Genomic DNA, 17,460 nt, shown 5'->3' with positions numbered 1-17,460 from the left:
GAGAGATTATTTCCAAAATACCCTTGGTTATTAATTATTTTTGTATTATCTGCATTGAAATATATTTATAAAATTATAATTACCTTTTATTTTCACTTATAAATAAATATTAGAATTTTAATTCATAATAAAATTAATTGTTGTTATTTTTCTCATTCATTTCTAAGCCGGGGTCTATTGTAAACAGCCTCTCTACTTCACTTGAGGTAGTGATATAGTCTGCGTACACTCGACCCTTCCCGGACTTCATTATGTGGGAATACACTGAGTATTTTGTTGTTGTTGTTGTATTTCATTATAAAATGGTATTAACTTATATACTCAATTAATATTTCTCACCTTTCTTTTTTCATCTAAAAAATAAAAAATGTGTTCATAAAGAACTTTTATTTTTTATTTTAAAAAAAGGGTATGTTTGATTTTAAAAGCAATGTTTAGGAATGTATACGTCTTTCATTCTATTTTTAACAAATATAATACATTTGTAACAATGTAAATTAATTGAAATTATAATGAAATGTTTTAAATTTACATATAGTACTTATAATTCATTTGTATTTAAAATACTTTCATTATATATATCCACCACGTGCATTGAAACACGTCTATAATACGTATAATATATTGAATTTAAAATGTATTACCATTGTTGCTTATCTTTTTCTCTTATTAATGATGCTAAAAGTGTATTATATCTGAATTTAAATATTTAATACTATTCAACTTAGTTTATGTGTTACTGTATTAAATCTGCGTTAAAAATATATTACATATATATTAAGCTATTTTTTGTAAAAAGAAAAAATTATGACTAGAATATGTAAGAGTCAAAGTTGTACTATATTTGATAAATAATGCTATCATCTATGTGAATGAGCCAATAAATAATGTAAAAGTAAGAGGCCTAAATTTCCATATTATAAGGCCTAATTTAAATATGAAAAAAAAATATAATTAACCATTTTTATAAAAATAATTACATATATATGATCGTTTTTGGTGAATTTTAATTATGACATATATAATATTTACTTTACTAGCTATTTTCTTTTATTTGAAATTCTTAAACAGGGATATTAAAAGAAGGACTACTTCCTATTCCTATTTTTTAGGTAACAATTATTTTCTTCCATACAAATTTATCTTTTAAATGATTTGTTTAATTTATTCTTTTATTGTAACATGCCTAAATTAGGGAATAATGAGTTGATACTAATTCTTAGGGGTTCTTTAGTTTATTTATTTTATTTTCTTATACATAATTATCTATGTTAAAAGGTTTTGTTGAATAAACTTTTTAAATCTAAAACATACTCCGTATATTTACATTTACATAAATACATATACATGGTATAATATATTATATACCGTACATATATAAATATATTTTGTATATTTCTTTATATACTTTATAGATTTATATATATGCGTGTGAAATATATAAGGTATAAACTTTTTATACATAACATACTTTGTATATATATGATATAAATATAATACTCTATATATTCATGGGTGTAAATATAATATTTTGTGTATAAATATATTAATTATTATGGTATATAGAGATAGCAGTTGTAGTTTATGATATAAATTTGTTATATTGGACATATTTTTTTATGAAAAATATAATATCAAGTATTTGTTATATAATAATTGAATAATTATGTGAAAAAAAGTATATAAATTAATGGTGCAGAGATAAAGTATTTAGTTTATTTAAGAATATTTTGAATTTTGAATACTAGAGAGAAAGATTTGAAAGTAGTTTTAGGGATTATCTTTTACACCCATTTTAATTTGAAAAATTAAAAATAATTCCTTATATTAAGATGATAATTATTTATAGCATAAAATTATGAGTTATAATTATCTTTTCTGATTTTTTCAAAAATAACTATGTATGTAAAAAAAAACTTTCATTTTTGTAATATTTAAAAAATATACAGTATTATTTTTATATTTAAGTCTTAAGATTGGTCTTTTCATGTAATATTCCCTTTAAATATTATGTTGCAAAAAATGGATAGAGAGAGATCACAATGTAAGGATGATTATAGTTTGATTTGATTTTTAAAAATAAAAATAAAAATGCAACCCGATGCACTAAAGTGCACGCTATGCGCAGGGTTCGGAGAAGGACTCCACCACATGGGTGTATTGTATGCAGCATTTCTGCTATTTCAAAGGCTTCATGACAACAACTTTACTGGTTACTTCAAGGCTCCCTTCCTTTTTCTTTTTTAAATGTAATTCAATATGTTCAAATAAATCATTATAACAATTTGGAATTATTATAACTCTTAAATAATATTTACGATCTAACAAACTTCAAAAAATGATCCGAATATCTCTCATTCACCAATTTTCTTCTCCATCACGATCACCAGAAATTGTAAACAAACAAGCTCAACCAGTTTAATTATCTTCATAATAGTTTAAAAAATAATAATAATGAGTACTCAACGTTCTCAAATTGGCAATAGGAATTTCATCCCTTGGTTCTTCATATTATTGTTAATCATCTATCTTATTTACTCATCAAACATCATTCTTACTAACGATGATGATTGTTCTTCTTCTTCATCATCTTCTTCAAATATTTCAACTAGTGAATCCCTTTCGACAAACGTGTCTACGTTCCCTCTTCAAGAACAACAACAAAAAAGTATGAAAGAATATGTAGAAAAAAAGGAGATGGATACTGAGCTCAAACATATTATGTTTGGAGTGGCTGCATCATCAAATTTGTGGGACAAAAGGAAAGAGTATATAAAATTATGGTGGAAACCAGGAGAGGCAAGAGGGGTTGTTTGGTTAGATGAAAAAGTGAAAACTAATAGAAATGAAGACCTCCCTGATATTAGGATTTCAGGTCACACTTTTTACATTTAAGCATATTACATTTGTAACATATATATATAAACATATTAGATTTGCAACAAATAGACGTACATGTGATTTTCAACTCACAAAAAGAGTCACATACTGTGACTGTCAAACATGAATATCCTTGATTCTTTAGTTTTTACAATTAAACATATATATTAATTTGCAGCATATAGACATATGTCTGATTTTCATCTCAGAAAGAGTGTCAAGTTTCTAGTAATAAGATTATTGATCGTAAAAAAAGAATATCCTCGATTCATTAATTCTAGCATTCGAATATATAGACGTAGGTTTTATTTTCAACTCAATAAGAAAGAGATATCCTTGATTCTTTAGTTTTTACATTTAAACATATATAATATATATAGAGAGAGTCGATTTCAAGTAATAGAAGTATTGATCGTCAAGAAGGAATATCCTTGATTCTTTAATTTTTACATTTAAACATATTAAATTTTCAAAATATAGACGTATATGTGATTTCAACTCATGAAGAGTGTCAACTTTCTAGTAATAGTAATATCGATCGTAAATACATAGTTCTTTCTTTATTTTCGTATTTTCAGGTGACACGTCAAGTTTTCTTTACACGAATCGACAAGGGAGAAGATCAGCTCTGAGGATCTCTAGGGTTGTTTCGGAGACATTAAGGCTGGGTTTGACAGACGTGAGATGGTTCGTGATGGGGGACGATGACACGGTTTTCGTTGTAGAAAATGTGGTTAGGGTTTTATCAAAATATGATCATAAACAATATTACTACATTGGCAGTTCCTCTGAAAGTCATGTACAAAACATATTCTTCTCCTATGCAATGGCTTATGGTGGTGGTGGATTTGCAATAAGTTATCCATTAGCAAAAGAGTTGGAAAAAATGCAAGATCGTTGTATACAAAGGTATCCTGGATTATATGGAAGTGATGATAGAATTCAAGCTTGTATGGCTGAACTTGGTGTACCACTTACCAAAGAACGTGGATTTCATCAGGTAAACTTTAAAATCAAACCTCTAATTTTTTCTCTCTCTGAAACTCGACACTTGGTAGTACTGCATCAACGGACTACATAGTTCAAATATACCCTTAGCATCCTATACGATCCAACTTGGGAAGAACTTCTCCCGAGAGTTCTCTTTCAACAAAGAGAAAGAATTCAAGCTAAACTGATCAAACTTCTAGTTAACTTAGTCTTTTACTCCCTCCGACCCAATTTAAGTGGCACCTTTCGGATATTGAGATTAAAATAAATCTTCTTTGATTTTAGTATTTTTTTATATATCTTTTAAATATTTTAAATTGTGAATTATTATGATTTATAATAGTTTTTATGTAGTTTCTAAATATGTAAATTTTATTTCAAGACATTTAAAGATACCATGCTGAAATTCATGATTAAAGTTAAATTGTTCGACTCTCGAAATTTAAGTTAACTGTGCCACATAAATTGGGATGGAGGAACTATTTTACAGTGCAAATAATACCCAAGGAAAAAAAAGCGAGCTAGGTGGACGCATATATATGTATGTATGTATATATACTTGTTACTAATAGCATGTGCAAAGCATGGGCCCAACAAATATTTTTTAAATTTTGTTTTAGTTATTGTGATTTATAATATTTTTTTACATATTTTTTAGAAATATATAAAAGATTTTTTTTTTTAGATATTCTAAGTTGTTAACTATTGTAATTTATAATATTTTTATGTAATTTTCGAATACTTAGATGACCATAATAATTAATTATGAGTGCTATAGTAAAGTTACGATTGAAGCAGCGAAGCAGACATGTCTTAATGACTCACAACAACTAATTAGAAGTGATATACCAAAATTACTATAAAAAAATACTTGTGAAAAAATTTAAATGAGCATAATAATTAATTAAGAATGACATAGTAAAATCACTATTGAAACAACGAAGCAGACATATCCAATTAGAAGTGATATAACAAAATTATTATACATAAATACTTGGGTGAAGTAGCTGAAGCAGACATGTCATAAATATCTATAAGATTATTTTTTATTAAATATTATTAATTTTCTAATATATAAATAACTTATAATAATTAATTAGATATGATGTAATAAAATTACGGAGAAAGCAACTCATGAAGCACGCAGGAGAAGCAGGCATGTTGACAGAGAACTGCCTGCTTCTCCTTTCTTTTGCCTCTTATTATATAGAAATATATATATATATATATCTAATAAGAGGCAATATACATACATATGTATATGCATGTATTTGTATATATATGTATATGTATGTACGTACGTATAAACTGTTGAATCCCTTTCACATAAGAAATGATTCTGTACTAGTGACAACAGTGGCTTAAAATTTACTTTAATTAGGTTATAAATTGAAATCCGATAGATGACATTCTTGTATTTTTTCTGAATTTCTTTGTGAGAACTCTTGGCTCTGTCACCGCTAACAATGGCTAAATGTTTACTCTATCAATACTGGTGGAGCTACCCTTGTCCAAGGGATATCAATTGACGATTCTTTGCTGAAAAAATCATGTGTGCATATATAGGCTAAAAATGTTCATGTATATATAATATAAGTTGAATTTTCTAATTAGGTTCTTCGTGAGTATATTTCTTAATATTGTAACTCTGATCATCTTAATAAAAATTTCAAACTCCGCCCCTAACTATCAATGTAGTTTAACTGGTCAACTAGTTAAAGTATTCATTTTTTAAGTTACCAAGCTAAAATCACTATAGACTATTACTCTTTTTTCCTAAAGGTCATCTCAAGTACACTAAGATGGTAAGTATTGCCAGTGCACTAAATTCTTACACCTTTTTATTGTATATCCTCAGTTTTAACTACACTTGAACTTTGGCTGAAGTTGATTTTTTTTGTTTGTGGTAGTATAGTATGATGTATATGGCAACTTACTAGGCCTATTGGGAGCACATCCAGTGACACCATTAGTCTCACTTCATCATCTTGATGTAGTAGACCCAATTTTCCCAGGGATGTCCAGAGTTTCCGGTCTCCAACGCCTATTTGAATCAGCAAAACTCGACTCAGCTAGCCTAATGCAACAATCAATCTGCTATGACAAAGACAGATATTGGTCTATTTCAGTGTCATGGGGCTATGTAGTTCAGATAATTAGAGGAAATATTTCACCTAGAGAACTTGAAATGCCTACAAGGACATTTCTCAATTGGTACAGAAGGGCAGATTACACTGCTTATGCATTCAACACTAGGCCTGTTACAAAGCATCCTTGCCAGAAGCCTTTTGTGTACTACATGAACACCGCGAAATATGATCGTTCCAGAAATCAGATTATTGGGATTTATTATAGACATAGAGAACGTTCACCTTACTGCAGATGGAAAGTTGAGTCACCTGAGAATATCAACAACATTGTTTTGTTGAAAAGGCCAGATAGTAATAGATGGCAGAAGGTATGATTTTTTGTCATTGCGCATTCGTGCTATCCTCTTTCTATTAGCAAATCGTCTCATATTTGTCAGCATGAATTGGCCAATGAATTTCACGTGTCAAAATACTTTGGAAAAAAAGGTTCAGCTTTTGCCCCTTTACTTCGACTAAGGTTTCAAACTTTGGTCAGTGTCCATGTTGGAGCTGTGATGGACAGGGCTAATACAAGACAATTTGCTAACAAGAAGAAAAAATTAAGATATTTCATATAATGGTGGAATATCTTCCAGATCAGTTTGTGCATATTTCGATTATACCACCTTTTCTTATAGTGTTTCTATAGTGTCATCATCTGATTGGATCTTTTTTTTCCTGCTGCAGTCTCCTCTGAGGGATTGTTGTGGTGTTCTACCATCAAACAATAACTCAAAATCAAATTTGTACATGTGGGTAGGCAGTTGCAGAGATGGTGAAATCAGCCAATTGTAGATGTTAGGGAGAGAGGCTAGTATTGTTGCCTAGCTCCATTTTTCTAGTTCGTCTTTAGTTCTGTTTTTAGGCCATAGAAACTGTCCAAACATTTGAAGTATAAAATGAATTTGCAACATCTGAATCATTCAATATCTTCCCTGTGTAAACATCACACTAATTTGACCATTGTAGTTTTTTTGTACAAGTCGAATCTGTTTCCAAATCCTTGTCAGGCTATACCTTATATGCGCTATTTTGCCTTGAAATTCCGTTCTATCCATCTTATTATTTTGTGTAAGTAAACACTAGCGGGCATTCTCTTCCATTAATTTCTCCCTCTCAATGAAAGCTAATAGGTTAATCAAAGACAACCTTTATAGTGGTTATCTTTCCAATCCTTTAAGCGGGGATACGTTCATAGGCCTTGGTTACATAGAAAGGAAAGGCTTAAAATATAAGGGATTAGAAAGGCAATTGCAATATACTCCCTCCGTCCCAAATTTTCTAATTTGATTTCTCATTTTACTTGTCTTTTTTCATTAATCAAGAGAATATTTTTTTTTCATATAAACATCATTTAATAGGGGCAATATGGTAACTAGCCATGTTATTAATTATTTTTCTTAATCAATGTGCCATCTCAATTTGGAACAGAGAGAGTTCTATAATAGAAGACCAATTTGGATATATAATCTCCAGGAATACTAAACATGTTCAGCATTGATGGTGCTTTAGAATTCTTGAAACCTAAGTCATTCAGATTACAACACACATGTTCTGCTCTGGTCATATCTAACATATCTGTTTTTTGGTGACTGATAATACGATAATATGAGTTTCAGTTGCTAACTGTTGCATCTCAATCAAATGCATAGGAGGTATGTCAACAGCATCAAAACTCAAATGAATTCACAGGGTAAGTCAAAATAGTATGAATTTCTTACAAAGCCTGAAACGTATGGTAGCGGAGTGGTTTATAGGAAGTCCTAAGAGAGAATTTTTTATTGCAACTACTCTGGTATACTTTCTTAAAAATGCTACTCCCTCCATTTCATAATAAATGAATTATTGAATTTTGACATACAGATTAAGGAAAAAGCGTTAAAAACATAAATTTAACACAATTTTTCATTTTTACCCCCCAAAAAAGAAAAAGTTGACCTTGTAATATCTTTTCAAAAGTTAATTGATTGTCAAATCATAAGGGTAAATTTGAAAAAAAATTCAATGATTCACTTATTTTGAAACACTAATAAATACCCCAACAATTCACTTATTCCGAAACGGAGGGAGTATTACAATACACACACCAAGAAGTTGGAGAACTTAGAACCAAAATGAGCCACGAAATTAAAAAAATGACCGAAATAGACCACCTATTTAAAAAGTTACCAAAATAGTTTAAACATAATAATTTATTACATTTTCCACTTTTTGGTTAACGGTCAACTAATGGAATTGACTTTTATAAAAACGTAAGAAATTATTACGTTTTACACATTTATTTGCAAAACGTAATAATTTCTTACGTTGTGTCAGAAAAACATGTAAAATGTAAGAATTTCTACGTTTTATAAGAAAATCGAAGTGAAAAAAGGCAATGATTTATCAAATCATAATAAATGTCACTTTTATGAAAATTGTGCTACAACATAAGAAAAACTTGTTTACTTTCTAAAAAACTTAAGGTGGTCCCCACCGAAGATACCCTGTAAGTTCAGCATTAAACACAACAATTACAGGAAAGACCAGAATTCTCAAATCGGTTGTGGAAAGAAGACGAGGCTAGACTAGATATTCCCGGTACAAGCACTTTACACCATCTCTGGCGAAGGACTACATTTTGTACAAACTTGAGTTGATCCAAAGTTAAAATCACACACATCAGAATTGAAAAACAAACTGGAACTCACGATAACATTAAAGAAGAAAGAAAAAAAGAAGCATTTGCATTTTTTATGTCATCGCTATGGATTTACAATCAGCCAACTTATGAAATCATGGATTTACTAGATTGTGGCATAGGCTCTGCATCCTTTAAAAGGAAGACGTCGACAAATCCAGCATTCGGCTAACAGAGATCCAGCATTATTTGGTAATTTCTTCAATGAGTAAACAAAGTTAAAAGTGCATAAAAAGCAATACCAATCTCTGGTATTAAATTTGTCCAGGGAGTACCATATCGACAAACTTATGTTAAGGTAATCATCAAGCACATTATATCTATTATATAAGTGATAGTAATTTACCAGCAAATCGGGTGACAAGTCCACAGTTTTTCACTGATACTAGTTATCATACTTGCACAATGCTAGAACACCCGTGAACACCACATGGGGGGACCACCTTAAGTTTTTTAAAAAGTAAACATCGTAAGTTTTTCTTACGTTATAGGACAATTTTCAGAAAAGTGACATTTATTATGATTTGACAAATCACTGCCTTTTTTTACCTCCATTTTATATGTTTTTATAACACAACATAAGAAATTATTACGTTTTATAAATAAATGTGTAATAATTTCTTATGTTTTTATAAAAGTCAACTCCGTTAGTTAACCGTTTACAAAAAAGTGAAAAACGTAATCAATTATTACGTTTAGCCTATTTTGGTAATTTTTTAAATAGGTGACCTATTTTGGTCACTTTTTTAATTTCGCGGCTCATTTTGGTTTGGTTCTGAGTTCGAAGCTGGACAGGTAGAAATAATAGGTAACCTTCTAAATGCACCGGGAGTGTTACAACTCTCACCAATGAATCAGTCTAGGAGCATTGAAAATTCAATAATGTTCAGTACAGTAACGAATACACGCTGTAATGTCTTTGAAGCAGCAAACTAAAAATGCAAGAAGCCCATCGCCACGTGTAAGCTAAAATGACTGGAGACATTGTCTCTGCAGAGTCATCTGGTCAACATTCATATTAAAGATAAGAATATGGAAGTCGAGAGATTTAGAACTTCAAGGCATAAAAATTAACAAGCTCATAGGACTCAAGAAAGCAAAGAAGAAAACATTCTCATCTATGTTAGACAAGTAGTTTGTCAACAAAGTGAATTAGTTGCCCAAAAAATTTCAGAGAAACATATCCAAATTCTCGAATCATGGACTACGTAAAACCAATTTCTTTTTTCAGACATAGTAAAAAAAAAGAAAGGAAAACCACTGTATGAAGTAAAAATGTAAAACGTAAACAGGAACCTAAGCTCAACAGGTCAAGTACAACTCCTAGTAGCATGAACACAATTTATAGTGTATCGGTGCAAATATTGCTTACTGATAGCCAAACTTTTGTGCGCTAATCATGAAATGGAGTGAGATCAATTTTGAATTGCTGCTTCCCCTTGCTAACTCTCTGTAAGAAATGTGATATTAGGAAAGAAAAGAACTGCAACGTGCTTGGAAGAAAGGAGCAAAGAGATATACAAAGAAGCTAAAAGCATAAGCTAAATGACAACATATATCCACTCAGTAGTTTGATTTTCTTTTTTCCTTGCATTTACGAACATTTACTTATTGTTTTAATGCACTGATTTGTTTTCTGTAAACACTAGAAGTTGGAAAAGGGCAACTTTTACTCATGGTTTCATGAAGGGGAGCACTGGGGCAAGCATAAACTTGTCTTTGTGTGACTTATAAGCTATAAGTCCTGGCTTCGAGCCGTGGAAGACACTGTCAGCCTAGGCTACCTACATTACACCCCCTGCGATACATCCCTTCCCCGAACTTTCCATGAATGTGGATACTGCCTGCCCTGGGCTGTCCCTTTTCTCCTTCATAGTGTATTAATAACGATTAACATTTAGCTTTGCCACTATATTTGTTGTCTGTTGCTTCTTTCTCAGCTCGTGGGGAGATGAGGGGCATGTATTAATGCCTTGATATCTGCATTAAAGTGTCATTCACGTAAGGCAAAGTCCACTACAAAGTAGGAAGATCTCCCAAAATTATACAGTCCTGGAAAGTTGAACGTATCCTTGTGAAGCAGGAACTACATCTCCTTACAACCCTCTTCAACTGGTCTAGACCATGATCCCCACACTGTCGTCATTCTAGGGTCAACAGGCAACAAAAGATGCTCCAATTGATCCAGACAGACTTACATATTAATCAGGTTAGAAGAATTAGGGGGAAAAGACATACAGGGAATAAAAAGCAATTAGTGAAAATTTCGGATAAATGAAATAGAAAGAAAAAACGAAAATAAAAGAGGAAGACAAGGAAATACAAAGGTTAGCTTTACCTACTCTTTAATATATGCAGTTCTCCTATCTTTTCTCTCCTGTGTTATATACTTCCAGCACCAACGGCGCCTTCTATAGCTTAACTCACCCTACTCAAATCCCAGTGTTCTGAAAATACCATAGCACCTTAACAGTCTCCTTATATCCCTACCAAGTTTGCTACTTAGAAATTTCGCTTCATTCATTTATGCAACAAAAAGTTACTTAAAAATTTCGCTTCATTCATTTATGCAACAAAAAGTTTCAAATATGCAATTCATGCTAAACAGAAATAGACTTACACCAATCGCGACAAGCTCTTCTAGTAGTTCCTTCAGATGGCGCAGAGGCTAAGACAATATGAAGATGAAAGCATTGATCAAATTAACAGCTTAAATCAGAATGCCATAGCGTCATTTAAGAAAAAAGGATATCTCAAAAATCTCAACAGTGTATATAGTTTGTTAGTAACTTACCCACTGTGTTGGACCATCAACTGGAGCACTCAGGGGGTCATTGTGCACCTAATGAAAAATATCTCCGATTCAGTTGAGCAGAAAATTAAAACCAGTTTTAGACTAAATGGAAAGCAGAAACTAAAGCAATTATTTGACAATATGGACATCCTAAAAATTTAGGAATCTCAAGAATGGCTTGAAGAGTTTTCTTTTAAATGAATGCACCAGATAAAGTAATATCATCGCATTTTGATTCCAAAGCTCCGGTTGCATTTAATTCTTCTCCTCTTAAACAAGGTGTAAACATGTTTGTTTTCTTAAACTAGAAGAGCATACACACAAAGCATATCGCAACTTTACAAATCAGCCAGATGCCTCTATATACCTCCATAAAAATTCCATCTACTCCCACAGCAACAGCAGTCCTGGCAATACAAGGAATTAATTCGCGAAGACCTCCACTAGCAACACCACCACCTTCCAGCTGTACAAGAATGCAAAACTTCAAGTCATTGACATACGATGAGCTCATACGTTAGATTGTTGAATTGGATACTTGATAATAGTTAAAAGTAATTAATAACAGTTGATCCTGAGGTTGAAAGACTCAAACAGCACAAGTTAGGACAATGACATAAACGAAAGAGAGGATGCGAAATTAAGGGTCGATTCTATAAACGGAGGTGTCTAACATGATCTGGAAGAATGGATTTCTGCTAATAAAACCTAAAGCTTCAAACTAATTAAATGCAACCAGTCAAGGACTCAGCGTGAAGGCTTATGTTGACAACAAAATGCATGTATCCCAACTGATCTGATATGGTAGACTAGAATAACAAACAAACAACAACAAACTCAGTGTGTTCCCACAAAGTGGGGTCTGGGGAGATAAGATGTACGCAGTCCATACCGCTACCTCCGAAGAAGTAGAGAGGCTGTTTCTGATAGACCCCCAGCTCAAGATAAAGAATAAGCGACAAGGAGATGAAATACATAACAGAAAAGGCGTAAGGAATACTAAAAAGTAAATCAGAGCAATGGTAGACTAGAATAGTTTATCCTTTTCTTTCCGTTTTATCGGTGTATACGTATCAAAGGCTCCTCTAAAGATATTCAGTACTCTCTAAGGAAATGGTAGAAGAACAATGCACCTTTTTTCCTGCAGGCTGTTGTAGTGAATGAGTTATATCAGCCACCTGAGAAACAAGAATTTAAATGAGAAAAGTAAATCCAACAACAAATATCTATGTAGAAACAATTATAAGTGGATTTCTCATAAGGGAATATAAAATACAATAACAAATAAGACTCTTACGACAGGGCAATTGGCCTCCCTCATCCACTCAAAGTTCCGGGGATCCACAATCAGGTCATCTGCAGAATCAGATAATATATGTTAGATATTTCATACTTATCGTAAGCCTCCTCCTTCAAGATCTTGGACCAACTACACTTTGTGAAGCTCCCACAGGTGGACACCCTCACACCCCACCCTCTCCCCCGATACCCACCCCAGAACTATTTTGCATCTGGGCTCTGGTCTTTTATGCACCCTTCATGAACACAGAGTTCATTTCTCCTATGCTTTCTAATGTTTAGCATTGACAAATAGAAAAAGTGCAGGAAATTATTTTTAATGTACTCTTCAACACCTTCCTTTCTAGCTTATAGAAAAACACTGAAAATAACTGCTCGGGGGCTTGCTTCCATCCAACTAGAAAGAAACTAAAGAAGCTTTGTGTTAATAAGTAGACACAAACAGAAGAAAACTTACTATAGCCAAACATTGTTCCTCTCTCACACACCATGACATTTTGATTTCCAGCCAATCTCACTTTTTCAGCAGAATTTGCCATCACCTGAGAACATTAAAGCGTAAGTGGAAAATGGACAGAATATAAACACACAAATGCATCCACGGACCAAGATAATGAAGTTACAAGCTTATCAAGGTTTTTACAGGGGCTAGAGAAATAAGGGCTGTAATTAATCTCAAACGAGGAACATTACTTACTGACTAATCAAAAAAGTAAAAAAAAAAGAGAAATGTTACTTACCGAAGGAGCACAAAACTGGCCTTTCTTAATGCTGATAATTTTTCCAGTCTTGGCAGCTGCAACAAGTAGGTCGGTCTGCCATTAAAAGCCCAAAAGTGGATCAATATGGCTGCTTCCTGAGAAATGTATTAAACTTTTGGGCTGAAAAAGTCAGAATATCTTGCTGAAAATGAAAATTATGTCTAGCAGACTAACCTGACGACATAAGAAAGCTGGAATTTGAATTATATCTGCAACTCGGCCTACTGCTTCACACTGGCAAAACAGTGTTAGATGCAGTTCATATTGGAAGGGAAACTAGTTCTGGACCACCAATGTTCAATGATGAGCTGATATACAAAATGAATAAATGAACTGAAAATATCACATTACACGGATACCCGAACTAAATGTTTTGCATAATATGTATGTGAGAAATAAGGAATCATTAGAACTAACAACACACTAAGCTTTTTTAAATCTCGCCCTCCATTTATTGAGAAAGGGGAGCATAATTAGAGTTAAATACCTCCAAATAGGACAGAAGATATCCTCACAAGAGTCGGAAATGAGGAATATAATACAAAAATTGTACTTTGTGGAATGGAAAAAACTTAAGCTGGTCAATAAACTTCAAAGTAGCGAGAATGGATGAGAATAAAAGATAAGGCATAATTTATTTACAGAAGTAACGTAATTCCCAAGGGAATATTGCATTAGATCATCAGATCAAACAGAACATCAGGACAAAAAATTTTATCATAAATGGCAGAGTGCCACTAAAATAGGCAGACAAATTTTACCTGAATAGATTCATGAACATCAGTAACAATGGGTACGTCATACATCATTTTCACCTTTTCAAGGATCTGCAACAAAGACAAAAAAATGATAGGTTATATGTTGGAAGGGTTTTTCTAACAGTGGATGTCATACAAGAGCTGGAATATAACTTATTAATCCAAGTTGCAAAATTATATCACAAGGGAAGAAGGGTTAGAGACCTTCATTCACCAAATACATTTTTCTAAAACTGATCTAGGAGTTCGAAAAAACAACATGAAGCCAAAGTATTGTGATATCCTTCCAGAAATTAGAATGCTAAATGTTTTTCCAGCAAAGTAGTGGCACTTTTATACCTTTAAGCCTTCAGCCAAGCCAGGACCACGGAATGACTTAGACGAGGTTCGATTAGCCTTGTCAAAGCTTGACTTGAACACAAACTTCAGCCCAAGTCTATAAAAAAAATTGACAATTCAATCATTAAGTGCTTATTTGTTCATGGATGTTCTCCAGCAAAATTGTTTGGACATAGAATTGTTACAATTTTCCAGAATTCAAGTTGCATTCAAAAAAACTCCGAAAAGCAGTTTCACAATTTTAATTCCAAGGGGGCATTTGGCCATGAAATTTTTTACTTTTTCCCAGAGTTGAACTCCAGAAAACCTGTTTGGTCATAAGATTTCCGGAATTCAACTTCAATTTTCAAATATCATCTTTCACTTTGAAAACAAAAAGCTACTTTCTTCAAATGCTCCTAATATTCATGGCCAAACACTGCTCCCCCCGGTCCAAATCAGTCACAAAAATTCTGAAAAACTTTAATTCATATACATGTCCAAACACAACTCCAATTTTCAACATGAAAACAAGATACAAACTTTTTTTCCAAATTCCACAATTCTTACGTCCAAACGCCCACTAAATTTATAATCAAAAACACAATAACAGAACTCAAATTGGACAATATAATAAACATAAAATTGCAAAAATCCACCTGTATGCTCACTAAATTTACAATCAATAACAACAATAATAGACCTCAAATTGGACAATATAAAAAAAAAGAGCAACCCCATCCACTAAAACTTCTGCCATGCATGAGCCGGATTTCAAGGGTTTATTGCATGCTTACCTTACATTTCTGCAAGAGCTTGTTTCTAAAAATTGAACCCATAACCTCCCGATTACATGACAACAAATATATCTGTTCCTCAAATTGGACCATATAAAAAAGAAGGGCAACCCGATGCACTAAAACTCCAACTATGCACGAGCTAGGGTCTATTGTACGCAACCTTACCTTAAATTTCTGCAAGAGGTTGTTTCTATGAATTGGACCCATAACCTCCCGGTTACATGACATCAAATTTACCGGTTACTCAAATTGGACCATACACAAAAAAAACGACAACTCAATGCACTAAAGCTCCTGCTATGCACGGGCCGAGCCACAAGGGGCAACTGTATTTTCAGCATTACAGTACATTTCTACAAGAGGTTGTTTCTACAAATTGAACACATAACCTCCCAGTTACATGGCAATAAATTTACCGGTTAATCAAATTGGACCATATTAAAAAAAGGGACAACCCAATGTACAATTTTTACTCCAAATCACTCGCAAAAAATTCAGAAAACAACTTCTGATTTATATATGTGTCCAAACACAACTCCAATTTCCAACTTGAAAACAAACACTTTTTTTTTTTCCCAAATGTCACAATTCTTATGAACAAACGCCGACTAAATTTATAACGAAAAACAACAGTAATAGACCTCATATTGGACCATATGATAGACATAAAATTTCAATATATACCAAATTACAAGTGGAACTGTAAGAGAGATGAGAAAAGTTTACTTGGAAGTGATATCCTTCAAATGTTTAGCCATATAGAGAATATGATCCTCCGATTCAATCACATTCGGACCCGCCAATAAGAAAAACGGCTCCGCTGCCTGATTTTTTTTTTTCATTTTCGATTTCCGACACCAATCAATCAGTTAGTTTTTGAGCAAAATGTGCAGAAAATGAACAATTTATAATGAGAAAAATAACATGGGCAATTTATAACCTTGAGCTGATTGAAGAGCAATGTAGATGAATCCATTTGGCTGCAATAAGTAATTTTGCCGACACCGAAAGCAAAGCTAGTTATTCAGATCCAGTTAGCTGCAAGGAAGGAGGGAATTTGGGTTGTCACTTTAAAGACCAAAAGGCCCCACAATGTTTTGAGGGCCTGAGAGGCTCGTCTAAGATGAACTTACCACTCGATGAGTGTACGTTCGATATTGGCTGTTTCATATTTTCAAAATTCGGGTTTAATAATTCAATAATCGATATTTAAATATAGATATCATTTATTATACTTATAAACATTGATTCGATAGTTCGATAATCGATAAATTAAATTTTGGTTCGATACGATATTTGGTAATACCATATTAAAGTTGGAGACCTGCAATGTACGTTTAAACTTCAGAGACTATATTTAATAGAAACTCTATTTAGTATTCTTTTTGTTGCTTTTTATGAATGTATTACCAATGTTCAAGAGATTCTTTGAGATACTAGTATTATTGTCTATTGAGTTGGGGTAGACATATATATATATATTATTGTAATATGAAGACCGAATAATAAAACTTATTAAAAGAAAAGAAAGGGAAATAGGAAGATATTCAAATATATAGAAAGAGTAATTTTGGTAATAGTTGATTCATTACTTGTGTGCTATTATAATGTAGTGTGGATGCCTTTTATAGGCAAAATTTTACTTGGAGAAGTGTCATTGCTAAGCGGTAGCAATGATACTTATTTTAATGACATCCACATATTTACAATACTCTCCCTTGGATGTTCATGTACCAACAAATAATCCTAAAAGAAATAAAATGTATATAGCAGTTTGTAATACGTATTGTTTTCTGCCTCGTTAAAAACCTTACCAGGAAAACTCAGTGGTGTAAAACCTTAGTTAAGGGAAAAAGAGTGCAACACATATTTACTCCCCCTGATAAAAATATTACTTAATAACTAGAAGACGACGCATCCCAATCTTGTATCTTAACTTCTCAAAGGTTGATGTTGGCAATGCTTTAGTGAACATATATGCTAGATTATCACTTGAACGAACTTGTTGAACATCTATTTTACCCGTCTTTTGAAGATCATGAGTAAAGAAT

At 32.3% G+C, this 17,460-nt stretch overlaps 2 protein-coding genes across 3 annotated transcripts; one reads left to right on the top strand and one right to left on the bottom strand.

Annotated features, from left to right (window-relative positions):
- The first annotated feature begins 2,336 nt into the window (after positions 1–2,336).
- Positions 2,337–6,928, top strand: LOC107846980. The gene is made up of 4 exons (XM_016691253.2): positions 2,337–2,875; positions 3,459–3,880; positions 5,786–6,328; positions 6,687–6,928. Exons 1-4 carry the CDS (start codon positions 2,455–2,457, stop codon positions 6,792–6,794), a joined length of 1,494 nt encoding a protein of 497 aa, XP_016546739.1. The 5' UTR covers positions 2,337–2,454; the 3' UTR covers positions 6,795–6,928.
- A 2,547-nt stretch (positions 6,929–9,475) lies between these two features.
- Positions 9,476–16,577, bottom strand: LOC107848157 (2-dehydro-3-deoxyphosphooctonate aldolase 1). Of its 2 annotated transcripts, XM_016692849.2 has the most exons (14): positions 16,350–16,577; positions 16,136–16,233; positions 14,631–14,727; positions 14,295–14,360; positions 13,708–13,767; positions 13,513–13,587; positions 13,230–13,314; positions 12,771–12,829; positions 12,607–12,651; positions 11,841–11,939; positions 11,474–11,521; positions 11,300–11,347; positions 10,052–10,129; positions 9,476–9,681 (listed from the first exon to the last, which is right to left on the bottom strand). In XM_016692849.2, exons 1-13 carry the CDS (start codon positions 16,383–16,385, stop codon positions 10,073–10,075), a joined length of 873 nt encoding a protein of 290 aa, XP_016548335.1. In that variant the 5' UTR covers positions 16,386–16,577; the 3' UTR covers positions 9,476–9,681; positions 10,052–10,072. The 2 variants fall into 2 exon arrangements, with proteins under 2 accessions (XP_016548335.1, XP_016548336.1); XM_016692850.2 differs by lacking the exon at positions 9,476–9,681 and having other exon boundaries at positions 9,764–10,129; positions 16,350–16,542.
- Between the last annotated feature and the right edge of the window lie 883 nt (positions 16,578–17,460).

This window comes from Capsicum annuum, chromosome 11, assembly GCF_002878395.1.
Source record: "Capsicum annuum cultivar UCD-10X-F1 chromosome 11, UCD10Xv1.1, whole genome shotgun sequence".
NCBI classification, from domain to species: Eukaryota; Viridiplantae; Streptophyta; class Magnoliopsida; order Solanales; family Solanaceae; genus Capsicum; species Capsicum annuum.
Note: the sequence above shows the minus strand (reverse complement) of the source record. Positions and strands in the feature narration are given on the sequence as shown.

Bases quoted from the DNA above. Each gene is read 5' to 3' on its own strand.
- LOC107846980 (XM_016691253.2), top strand. From the start codon at position 2,455: ATGAGTACTCAACGTTCTCAAATTGGCAATAGGAATTTCATCCCTTGG. The intron at 2,876-3,458 runs GTCACACTTTTT...TCGTATTTTCAG, and splicing joins CCCTGATATTAGGATTTCAG to GTGACACGTCAAGTTTTCTT. The intron at 6,329-6,686 runs GTATGATTTTTT...TTCCTGCTGCAG, and splicing joins ATAGTAATAGATGGCAGAAG to TCTCCTCTGAGGGATTGTTG.
- LOC107848157 (XM_016692849.2), bottom strand. From the start codon at position 16,385: ATGGATTCATCTACATTGCTCTTCAATCAGCTCAAG. The intron at 16,234-16,349 runs GTTATAAATTGC...AAAAAAAATCAG, and splicing joins TGCTCTTCAATCAGCTCAAG to GCAGCGGAGCCGTTTTTCTT. The intron at 13,588-13,707 runs GTTAGTCTGCTA...TTTTAATGGCAG, and splicing joins CAGCTTTCTTATGTCGTCAG to ACCGACCTACTTGTTGCAGC.